Source organism: Venturia canescens, chromosome 11, assembly GCF_019457755.1.
Source record: "Venturia canescens isolate UGA chromosome 11, ASM1945775v1, whole genome shotgun sequence".
Classification (NCBI taxonomy): domain Eukaryota; kingdom Metazoa; phylum Arthropoda; class Insecta; order Hymenoptera; family Ichneumonidae; genus Venturia; species Venturia canescens.
Window position 1 is genome coordinate 7,389,781 of NC_057431.1, and position 12,421 is coordinate 7,402,201.

General features: G+C 39.1%; 1 protein-coding gene and 1 long non-coding RNA gene across 2 annotated transcripts in view; both read right to left on the minus strand.

Moving 5' to 3' along the window:
- Window positions 1–8,072: 8,072 nt before the first annotated feature.
- Window positions 8,073–9,239, minus strand: LOC122417884 (uncharacterized). The gene is made up of 2 exons (XR_006262393.1): window positions 9,014–9,239; window positions 8,073–8,902 (listed from the first exon to the last, which is right to left on the minus strand). It is a non-coding gene; the product is annotated as an uncharacterized lncRNA (long non-coding RNA).
- A 351-nt stretch (window positions 9,240–9,590) lies between these two features.
- The window catches only part of LOC122418242 (kin of IRRE-like protein 2), a 32,746-nt gene continuing 29,915 nt past the window's right edge, over window positions 9,591–12,421 (minus strand). The window contains exons 4-5 of the mRNA XM_043432366.1: window positions 12,066–12,365; window positions 9,591–9,736 (exon numbers count right to left, since the gene is read on the minus strand). Coding sequence (XP_043288301.1) covers window positions 9,636–9,736; window positions 12,066–12,365 — 401 coding nt within the window. The 3' untranslated portion in view covers window positions 9,591–9,635. The remainder of the gene's footprint in view (window positions 9,737–12,065; window positions 12,366–12,421) is intronic.

Consider the following 12,421-nt stretch of genomic DNA (forward strand, 5'->3'; position numbering starts at 1 on the left):
TTTTCTTCTACACAGTTATCGAGTAATTGATCACTAAAGTTCACGTGTACAAGCATAGCGTTTCCATATATATAAGTATACATTCCGGGCATAAGAAATCTGCTTTAATGCGTAATTACTCGATAACTAGGTAGAAGAAAATTTTGAAAAAATTTGTGTTTTCGCACTTGATGTTGAAGAACATTATCACCAAATTTGATCAATTTCTTAATATTTAGACTTCTGTACCGAAACTCCTTAATAGAAGTTTCTCTGTAACTCGACAAGCTTACAGAAATAATGTTGTATCTTGTAAAAAATCCAGAATTGATCCACTTATATTTTCGTGGGTATAGAAAGGTTTTTCATGAATAGAATTGGGTAGAGTGACAACGATATCGATATGGGCAACGTGACGAGCATGTTACACGAAAAAACTTCCATCGATGCGTTTTTTTCTTCTTGTGAAACGGAGCTGCCAGACGATATGTTTGGAGAATTGTCCGCATCCTTGAAAGCGACTCCCTTCTCGATATCGAACCTCGAAAAAGTTCTCCAACGTCACGCGTGCCCGGATGAATATAAAAGAATGAGGAAAAAATTGGATTTGCGAAAAAAATGCTCACAATCTCGAACGCTCTCTCGGGGGTTGATTTTTTCCTCGTGCCTCTCGATCTTCGCTTTGATGATCGCTTCCCGAGGTAACTCAGAAACGAAGGAAAAAAAAATAGAAAAAGAAAAACCATTTTTCACAAAAAAAAACGACCACGAGAAAAATCAGCAAATGAAAATTCGATAAAAATATTTTTCGTTCCAAAGTCCGTGGGGCAGAATCGTGGCGAAAGTTTGAGAGACAAAAATTATGCGAAATTCAGTTTTATTTCGTGTCCGCATCGATTTCAGAAAATCTGATTTTTCGTCTCGAATAATATCGAGGTCGTTCAGCCTGATAATTTATCTTCGATTTGCTGGTTGTTTGCTGGACTCTGTACGACGATTTTTCCCTGAGATATCAGCTGCCCAATAAAAAGTTGAGTTTTAGCCTTTGTCGATTATTCCTGAGCTGCTTTCGTCGCGCTCCAAATGAAGAGGCTTCTGGACCCTTGGACCAATGCTAAAATCATCATGCTTGAAGAAATTCCGAAAATTCGCTCATCCTCGATCTCGAAAGTGTCAAGAAAAACGAAATTTCTATGACAAATCGATGATTTAAAAAATGAGAAAACTTGAGTGAACTTTATCAATACTTTTCGAGGGATTTTTCTCTCCATTCTGCTGGCTCCCGCAGAGGCTCGATATTGAAATAAGAAACTCGAGTTGCGATAAAATTTTCTCAACTTGCGCGCTAGAAAATCTTCCACCACGCAACTCCGATGGAAGTTATTTGAGGTTTAGAAAAATAAAAAATAATAATAAAATGGATAAAACAAGAAATGGGAAAAGGTCAAGACGTTGTTTGGTCGAGCAGGTAAATGAATGAAGAGAACACCAAATTATTTCGTCACGTCAGCCTTCCTCGATTGTTTCGTTTTCTTCATCTTCAATTTTTATTTTATTAAACATCGTAATGCTGTATGTTTATGTACAATAATATACCTATCTAGTCTAACGATATCACTGCGTTACGTTTGGTTTCTCGTCGAACGGTAATGTCCATTTTCCACGCTTTATTCGTCCCCTTAAAAATTCGTTCGGCCGATTTTTCCTGCTGACTTAGCAAGTTCGTGTGTATTTTTACATTGTTTAACGCCCTTAAAATTGAGCGCCTTATCCTCGGCTTTCTCGACCCGTGCTGGCGGGTCGCGGGCGCTTTTTTTCTCTCTCTCATTAAGGGCCGTCATCGTCGAGCTCGAGGGCGAGTCGGACGCTTTGCATCGAAAAATCTCTCAGTTTTCCCGCTTCCAGCAGCTCTTCAAAGTGGCAAAAAATTGAAAGTATTTTTTTCGGAAAAAAGCGAGAGCTCGATTTTCCTAAGAATTTCGGTTTTCAACCACGTGGAAATTTCTCTTAATTTATCGTCTCGAACGACGATTTTTAAGGCTTCCGTCGCTGCAGTTCTCCGGTGTCCCTTCCAAACCGAAAGTTCCAAGTGCTTAATTACCGAAATTCCGATGGAAGAAAAGCCTGCCCGGAGTGACTCAATGACCACTGAAGATGTTAAATTTCTCAAAAAATCGTGAGAAAAGAGGCTTTCGAGCTGCCAGAGACGCGCGGAAACGCCCTCGAATTCTCCGCTCAAATCCACACTCGCACCCACACACAAATGCATACACACGCGCGCGCACAACATCCACGACACTGAACAACGCTCGTTGTCTGATACAATATTCATTAAGGCGTAAAATAACGCTCGTTCGTAGTGTTAAAGTGTAGCTTGGTTACAGTTTAAGGTACGCGTGGCTCGAGAAAGAGAGAGAGAGAGAGAGAGAGAGCGAGCAGGGAGCGAGGAGGGCTTTTTCCACCCCTTTTTATTTTAATTTTTTTAGCCCCCGCGCCCTCGCGCTTCCAGCCTTGTTTTCCTGCTCGCACTCTCATTTTTATCCCCCGCAGCTCGTTTCGAGCGTCGCTACATTTTTTATTCCATGCCTTTCCGAGCTCGAATTTTCCTTTCGAATGTTTTTCCACCGAGGAACAGGAGAAGAGCAACGTTATTTTGGTTTTCGCCATTTTTTTTCGTCGCTCTTCACTGTTTCGGTTCGTGATATGAATTCAACAAAATAATAATAATATTACACTAAATCGAATTAAATTCGGGTGGGATTCGATGAGAGATAAAATATGGAATATTTATCTCATTTGTTGAAGTTAAATAATGTTGAAAGCCAATGAAATTTCGCTCGATATTCATTGTTATAGCAACATGTCCAATACCCCATGAGAGAGTCCTTCGTGACTCGGAGAAGTCGAGATAAATATTTGAACCTCTCGCCAGGCGACACCTGATTCCGAATCTCGCACTCGCATACATTATTTCTCACGTTCTCTCGCGAATCTCCACCGACACCTGCCATTATATGCTCGAAGGTGCTTCGCGTGTGTGTACAGCCTTAACAGAAAGGTTTCGCTGGACTGGAACGACGGTTCTGAGAGACACTGCGGAGGAACGAGGATGGAAAAATTCTTGGCTCGCAGAACTGAAAATCGACTGAAATATCAAATTTTTTGGAAAAATACTTCCTCGTTCCACGTCCTCGGAAATTCCGCTCGTTTTTAACGAAAAAAATATTTTCAGAATCTCAATAAAACGTGAACTGGAAAGGAAATTTTGGTGAAACTTGGAAATTGATGATTCGACAAAAAAGCTCCTTCGTACACTCGAAATATACGAATTCATAAAAATTATCTTTTCGGTCCATATTTAACGTCCTTTTTCTACAAACAAATTCCATTTTTTCATCCAACACTCCATAGAAATTCGTAGAAAATCGAAACTCAATGACCGAGCGATTATCAAAGATTTTCATTCGTCCCCTTCCCCTTAATTGCAGCTATCCAGCTTCGTAATCGTTCTCAAGTTCGAAGGAAGGAAAGAGGGCTATTTTCCATTGATTTTTCAGGTGGTTTGTCAACTGAACCTCCGGATAAATGTAACGAATGGGGTCACAGAGGGCAGCACCGGTTGACACCCAGTTTCGCTGGTCATCCATACCCTAATCGTCTCCGGGTTTGTATACGGACTGAGCCTCAAGGTATAATTTTGATCCCCGTTAATAAATCATGCACACACGATGTACGAGACGACGTTGGTGCGTCTCTCCCTCCCGCTAGGATCCCCGACCATACTGACGGATTAGGGAACATTAAGGGGCTCTGATTCATTGATGTATGCGGTGTACACACGCCCCTTACATCCGATCAGTGTGCATGCACAGGCAGGCTCGACGAAATCGTGAATTACGCCATTTCGTTGCTCGAGCTTTTTCTAACCAACGGAGTGGCTTGACCTGAATTATCGGAGATGAAAAACCGAAAAAGGACCCTTTGAGGGTCCTTTAAGAAAGTCAAAAAATCTATTGTTTTCGGAATGCTTTTTGGATACGGAAATAACTCAGTGTAGGGAACTTTTCGCTGTTGTTTTAAGGATATTCAAAGTGGAGAAAAACATTTTTTTATGTGGGAAATACTAATTTGTGTATGGTCCATGCTCACAGTCTGATTTTCGAAGTTTCTCAGCCGCGTACACAATTTGGAGATCGTAATCATTGTCTGCAACAAAAATTCCAATTTTTTTTTCCATCTTCATGTATTTTTTTTTCCATATCAACTATAAAGACCTGAAAAAATTGAGAAATTATATATTTGCAGCACGTTGAAGTGACATTCTTCTTTAGAAGCGTTTTTTTTTCAAACTTGCTAAAAATATAGAATTTCGTAATTTCTTTGGGTTTCTATAGGCCCGTATGGAAGGAAAATGAGTTATTTGCTTCCACCCTAAAAGCATTCCCGAAAATAATCGATTTTTTGACTTTCTAAAGCAGGAGCCCCCTAAGCCGATTTTTAATTTTCAATTTTTTTGCCTAACTTTCAATCGGTTTATACAAATTTGTGATGCATTTTACGAAAAGCACGAAAAATAAAAAAAAAATGAGCTTTGAGAGCTTGCAGAACTGAGCGATCGAATATATTTTCGTTGGATTAAAAATTTTTGGAGCAAAAGTGATGAAATAACTCGTCAGGAAGCCGCGCCCAACTTTTCGATAAATTTTGTAACGTCGATGTAAAAGTTATCAAATTATGGGAAGTTTGGTTGTAAAATGATGCGAGTCTGCGAGGCTTCGGCTCGAGATTGGAATCGCCGAAATTCGATTGCTTCGCTTCCTCGAAGTATGAAGCAACTCCGAAAACATTTGATTGCCAGATCAAACAACTTGAACGGGGTTCCCAGCGCTGGAATTCCCAACGATTATTCTGTGCCAAGCCAATGACTGGAGAGTCTGCGAATCTACTTTAGATCAGGAGTAAACTGAGCATTTTCAAACCGTTTCCTCGAAAATTTGTCATCCGTTATTTCTCGAATTGAATTTTTTTGATTCATTCAAAGAGGAATTCGGTTGTATTTTTTTTGACGGAAAAATTGCGAGGGAGAAAAATTTTTGTGCAAAAATCCGAAAAAATTCGAAGCTGCAGTAAAAAGTGCATACTTGTGTGAAAAAGTACAAATTTTGGACTCTTTATTTACAGTGTTTGTGCGATGGACAAAAAGCCGGTTGATTCTTTTCGTATTTTCACGCGCGAATCAGGAACTTTATGAATGGAATCACAAATTTTGTTGTTGCATGTCAAACGGTTCAGAGACTGTATAAAAAAATCATGAAATTGCTCACGAAAATAAACGATTATATGAAAGAGATCGAAAAATAATTTCGTTCGAACGACTGTTTGCATTGATTTGGTTAAGAATTATTTTTGCTCTTCTCACTAAATACGAGTCTCAACAACCCGACAATCGTTTGCATTCATGAAGGAATTTACTTCACTGACATTTTTCCATTTACGAACGATTTTATCTTAGCTCAGCAATATTTGGTTGGCTCGAGCGAACCTCCGTGTTTTGGCTAACAAATAACGTGCTGACTCCACTTGTTTGGAGTTCTCAAAGCATAATTATATATCGCTTTATAAAAACGAAATTTACTTTGTGCAAAATCGTGATTTACAGTCTCTTCTCAGATTTATCCACCTTCAAAGTTTTCTTTGAAGGCAATGAGATGAACATTGAAACCAGAGAAATTCAAACTCAAAAATAAAAAAAAATTAAACTCAAGAAAAATTTGTAGAATTATCCATTCAGCAAGGAAATATAAAAGCTCCAATCAAAAGCTTCTTTTTGTTTATTAAAAGACTTTCACAGTTGAGCCTGCAAAACTAACGTTGTTCCTTATTAACAAGCTTTCGGAATTAACCAGCAGAGGCTAAGCCATTCTGTTTGTGGGCGGTTCATGGACAGAGAAAGAGCGAGAGAGAGGAAGAGCGAGCGAATGTACGAAATTACGTAACCCACATAACTCTTAGTGTTAAACGGGCTGAATTACGCCCTCTTGTTTGTTAACAATCCATGTCTGGGTGTGTTGTACATGTGAGTCGGTGCATATTTGCACGTGTTTGGATACGTAAATGTGTGACGTATGCTGTCGGCTGCTGTGGCCGTTGTTTGCTTCAGCGTTGGTCATCGTTAGGGAGCCCTCAGATTAACGTGTGTCGTCAACGAAATTAGCGAGCGCGAGCTCTCAGCGTTTAGAGCATTGTCCAAAATGTTCGACTGCATCATTTAAACAAATTTCGGCCTAAATTCCGGCACCGCTTTAAGGGGGTTCTGCTTTAAAAAACCAAAAAATCCATTTTTCTCCATTCTCAGTTATTTTGCTTCCACACGGACGTACAAAAGCCTGAAAATATTGCGAAAGTTCTAGATTTTTAGAGAGTTTGAAAAAACAACGTTTCTGAAGAAGAAGAATATCACTTCAACGTACTGTAAATATAGAATTTCCCATTTTTTTTTTTGGGCTTCTATAGGTTCATATGGAAAAAAAATATATGAAAATGGAAAAGATATTTGGAATTTTTGTTACATACTATAATTGCGATCCTCCACATTGTACAAAGCTGAAAAACTTTGTGTGTGCAAATTAGTATTTCTCACATTGAAAAAATGTTTTTTTACTTTTGAAATATCCTTGAAACTGTACCGAAAAGTTCGCTATGACGAGTTACTTGCGTCTGTGCTAAAAATATTCCCGAAAACAATCGATTTTTTTGACTTTCTAGAGCAGGACTTCCTCCTTAACAGCTTCAGGATTAATGGCGGTAAATTCAATAAAATTAAGGATAACCGACCTCTGGTTGGGTGGGAAAAACATTCTCACTGTTCCGCTCTCTCCTCTCACAAATTCATAACTTTTAAATCGACCAGATTTTAAGGTAGAAACTTGCGAAAAAGTGGATACGAAATTTTCATTCAACAGCGTCCTCGAAACCAGCTTTGAAGATGAAATAATTTGATATCGAAATAATCGAACTTGTTAACATTTGGAGAATTATATTATCGAAACTTTGACGAAGTGGTTCGGTAACAGAAGCGAAATTCCTCGGAGTCCGCACATTTTTTCTCCGCGGTGGGAACGAATTGATGAGCGAATGATACGAAGCCCATAAATTTCGGAGAATCGACAAATTCCCGGAGTTTCGAGTGTGTTATTTAACGATATGAAATTCGTTTACGAATCGTTGATTCCCCGTGCGGCTGGTGATCGACGATTCCACGTGGCTCGTTTTGTCTCTCATCGCAATTGCATTTTTTCTCTGGGCTCCGGATTCACCGAATTCCCCTACGAAATAGAGAATAACGGATCGATTACCGAGAGTTTATAGAACGACCCGGTCCCCAACACTCTCCGCAGGTCTCGGCCATTCCCCGCTCGTGGTTGGGTGCCGATCCACAGTTTACACGAATCCAAACCCACTCGAATACTCTCGATATTCTTCCTCGAAACGATATTTTAAATAAATTAGACAAACACGTCACTCCCTTAATTATAAAACGCTTGAAACATTGGCCCGCGAGATTGATACACGTTCCTCGCGGAACCATCGCTCCGATCGTCAATTCAACATGCAATGTTTTCCGCGTTTACAAGCTTCGCATGGCTTCAAATAACGAGGAGAGAAATTTTAGAACGAATTCAATGAGACGTGGGCGTTCACCACCAGCTTTTGTCGTCACAATTTCGTCCACAAATTCGTGGCAATAGAAAGCAAGCGTTGACTCGATCGAGAGGCAAGAAATAATGGAGAATACAGAATTCCGGGCAGGTTTGTCGAGAGGAAAATGAATGCTGAAACGATGATTTTGAGACCATAATTAAAAATAGTGAAATGGGAGCTACAAAGTTTAATTAAATTTTTCAATTGAATTTATATAGAAATATTATCGTTTAAATTTAATGATGATTTAAAAAATTATTCGAATAAATATTTTTAATTAATTTCAAATAAAAAATTTCAATTATAGTTATTTTATAAAAAATATTGATAAAATTAATTTTGAAATTAGCCCTAAAATAATTGATAAATGAATTATTAAAAATATAAAATAATTTCATTAAATTAGATTGGTTTATTAAAAAAACAGCTTTTCCAACGTTTCATGTTTTCATTCAACTTGCGAATTTCTGGACCACGTGGAGTCGAAAAATCTGTATTTGGAGCTAAAAAAGTGGTTGTAGGATAAAAAAAATCGTGCGATTAAGGGTCGAGGGTCCGAAGGATTGAAATTTCGAAATTTTTTCGCTCCTTCTCGTTCCTCATGCAGACCAGGGTGCAGGAATTTTCCACGGGTTCCAAAATCCCAAGATCATGAGCCGTTGGAGCAATGGAGAGCACGATCAGTCTTGAGCGGCCAATTGCCCGAGGCGAGATTGAATAAACGATGTGCTTAATCCGTCAGGGCTGTTGGTTCCGGTGAAGCCGTTTTGTATGAACGTTAATCCGCCTCAAATTGTGTTCAAAAAGCCTTAATCCTCGTTAGGATGCTTTGGAGGAGTGTGAAAAGGTAGTTGGAGAGGTCGAGTCCTTAATTCGGAGGTTCCAGCCTTAAGGGGGTGCTCCAGTGGCAGGGGTGCGTTCGCGTGTCCGGAGGTGGCTTGGGCTTGAATTTTCGAGTGTATTTTTCGCTTGCTGAGCAGTGGCTCAGCGAGAGAGTCAAATCCGTACTGAACTTGCACAATTTCGCTTCGATCGAGGCCTGAACGAAAATGCATTGAAAAAGGCCGAATTTTCCATGTATCCCGTCTCCGCGGTTGGATCTTTCGAGTTTACTGGATGAGCCTGAGAAGCCGCAAGAAGTGACGTTCCGCCCGGAACTTGAGCGGAATCAACAGATGGCGAGGGGGGTGAGAAAAAAGCGTCGAGGCTGGAGAGGGAGGCGCTGAAAAAAAATGGGAAGCATGAAAAATCCGGAAAAGCTTTCCCCGAGAACAGAAACTCTTTCATTCGCGGATCATCCAGATTAGCGTCTCATTCTATTCGGCTTTTTTACCTCGGTATTAACTCGCTTCCTTTTTTTCAATCTCTTCCTCTCTCTCCTTCGCAATATTTTTTAATGGCTCATTTTTCTCGGCTCGTCTATCTTCGTCTTCAGCTGCGCGGCCAGAGATATTTTCATTCGCAATCGAAACGTTCACTTCCCCATGCAACAATGTGTTCACGATACATCGGAAAATGCGTTCGGGAAATCGTTTTTCCGGACCTTCTGAAAGCCTACACTCGCCCCGCCCCCTCCCGCCCTCCCTCGCCCCTTCCCCGACTGCGCCGTGCCTCAATTTTCGTTGGAAAACTCGCGGTAAGTGGTGAGCGCAGTTTTGTTTTGTAACCACGAGAACAGAACTAATATCGCTTTGGAAAAATCGAGTCTGTTTCTTCGTTTGCTCTTGTATCGCGCTCACCTCACTGAATTTTTATTCTTCACTGAGTTTATTTTTCGTCGCACTTCTCATGCCTCATATGCTCGTATATTTATATATATTTATATGTTTTTTTCAATTTTTTTCATTCACGAAGCACTGTTTTTCACTCACGTTCCTTCGTTTCCCTTTTTTTTTGTCTCATGTTTCGTGTTTTTTTTTTTTAATTATTTTTTTTTATTATTTTTTTATTTATCTTTACACCGAGGATATGTACAAAATGATGAGTGACACGAGAAGACAGCTCGACGATAATATCGGCCCCGCTGTACCAGTCTGCATCGCTTCCGGTCTCTCGCCTGAAAAACACCATTTTAATTCTCTGGGGGATGAAACGAAAAATACTTTTTTTTTCATACGCTTTCAAATGCGAGGAGTTTTACAGGGATTTTTGAGGCAGGTGACACTGTTCGAATGGAAAGTAATCGAGGTTTGGGAACTTGTTTCCTACTCTCGGTAATAACTTTGAGAAAGCAATCCATTTTCGTATATTAATAGGATCAACAGGTTTGGAAGAATTCGAAAATATGCTCGGAATCGAAAAAATTTGGGAATCAAATTTTTAGTTAGAACTGGTTGATGATTGAAAAATTTGTTCAATTTTTTAAAATTTTTTATCGTGGTTGATTATCGAATGTTGTGAAACTGAAAAGTTAATTGTTGAGATTCTGCTCTAAAAATTTTAAAGAGTTTTTACGAAGATTCAATGTTTATCAAATTTTGTAATAAAGTCAGTGAACGAGAAAATTTATCAGATTTCAATTGGTTTGATCTCTGAAAGTCATCCCCGAAAATAGGAAACGATCGGGACATTAACGAGGTTCAAATCGATCACTTTTGGAAATTCGAGTCGTTCGATTGAACATAATAATATTTTTTTTTAAATTGTAGTATAGAACAGTAATCAGAAAGTTTACTGCTGTTCAACAAGCTTTTTTGAGATCCATCAATAAAAATTATAACCATTGCAAGTTCTAGAAATATTAACGTTTTTCGAAAGCTTGCAATTCGGTTATTTACCAACGAAAAATTTTGTGAAGGACTCAAAAAATTAGAGATTAAGAAAAACACAATTTTTTTTTCGATCTCAAACGTATGGAGCACCTTAATATCCGGAAGGAGGAACCAATTTTATTTCGATACTGCAGTGAGTAATAGGTATTTTTTTTTTGAATTTGGCATTTTTTGAAGTTTGATTGTAATATTAAATTGAATATAAAACAATCTCTCTTTCTCTCGTTCTCCTTTTACCCTTTACTACTCTCTTAAAGATCGGTGAGCTTCATAAAACGAATCGAAATGCAATTTCCGTTACGTCTGCACCGTATCTACGATCGTAAGAGAGAAATCTTGGAGAGGATTCTCCGAGAGAGAGAGAGAGAGAGAGAGAGAGAGAGAAAGAGAGAGAGAATTCGCTCTACGCTCTATCAGCTAAAGCAAGTTTCCGTACATCGTAAATCTAGGAACATTTCGAGACGATTTCCCTCTTCCTTTCATTCATATATAGCTTACATTATGTATTATTATATACAGTCGCCAAGATGAAAACTATTCGAGTTTCTCAACTCCGGATAAGTGCAGGAGAAAGGACTTGAAGATTTCGAAATTTTCGTGTTATTCCCAACGGGGTCCCGAGGAAGTTAATAAAAAGCTCGATTCTTTTATGCTCCCCATTCTTATTAATTTCGATCTGATTTGTGACCATCAATTGTTTCTCTACTATTGCACTCAATCGAGCTTCGAACGTCGTCGAAATTATGGAAATCCAAAAGAGTTACATTTTCAAGCAATAACTGGAATTCTGATGATGTTTTTTGATCGAATCTTCTGTAAATCAGTTGCCAAGTGGCTGATTCCACTTTTCTGACGTATTCTGTCAAAACTGTTGGACCATAATTCATATATTCGGTTTTATATATTCGGTAAATTAGTCATGGGAGCAGGTCGAAGAGTCCTCTAATGACTTCTGCGGGGCTCTCAAAAACTGGGTTTTTTGCAGAGCTCTCATACTTAACCTTTGGGAGATAGGAAAAAAGTGGTGAATACTTTTTTTTAGAACATTTGATGCTCTACAAAATCGGTCCGATGCATTTTCATCGTATCTTTAGCCGTTTTGACGATAATCGCTGTTGACGAAAGGCCAAAAATCAGGTTGGTCGTTAATAAAGTTGACCATCTAGCTTCGTTACAAAACACTTTATTCAACTTCTTTTTCTTGCTCTAAACCGAGTGACTAGTTATTGTAACCTCTCCCTGCGTTCAAAATCAGTGAAATTTGACTTTTTAATTCAGTTGAAAATAAGAATAAACGCAAATTTCAAGTGTTGAATATAAAATTACAGTTTCATCGTGGGCAGCGTGACTTTGCGACGTTAACATGCGGTCAGGGCCCTTCAAACGTCGTAAGCTTCGCACATCGAGGTTGAAAACTCCTTTAAAATAAACTTCATAAACCGAAACAAAATTTTCGGAAAAGCAGGTCAAATGGGTTTTCCTATTCGTCAACATCGTCCTCGACTCCACCGTCGTGGTTCCAAGCTTCGAAACATCAAGTTGTGTAATTCCTCTCACATTCTCCATAACTCAACGATATCTAAAAAATGGGGAGCCTTTTTTAAATTTCCTTACCGTTTACCACGTGAACTCTGATTGACGCTGTATTGGCGTTGCTCGGCTTGCAGCTGTATTCACCAGAGTCGGACGCCTGTGCAGATTGTATCAGTAGCCATGATGTCGTAACGTCAGTACCCTTCTCGGTTATAACGGAAACTCCACCACGTGGACTGTCGTAGCTTAGTACGTTGTCGTCGTAATACCAGAATATATAGGCCGGTGGCTCGGAACTGAATCTTATCGCACACGTTAGATTTATCGTGCTACCGGCACCTACGTACAATTCCGGTCCCCCGAGTATTGCTGCCGTTGGAACTGTTTTTTTTTTTTTTTTTTTTCGTTTGTCCATTGTTAAAGGGAAAAAAAACATA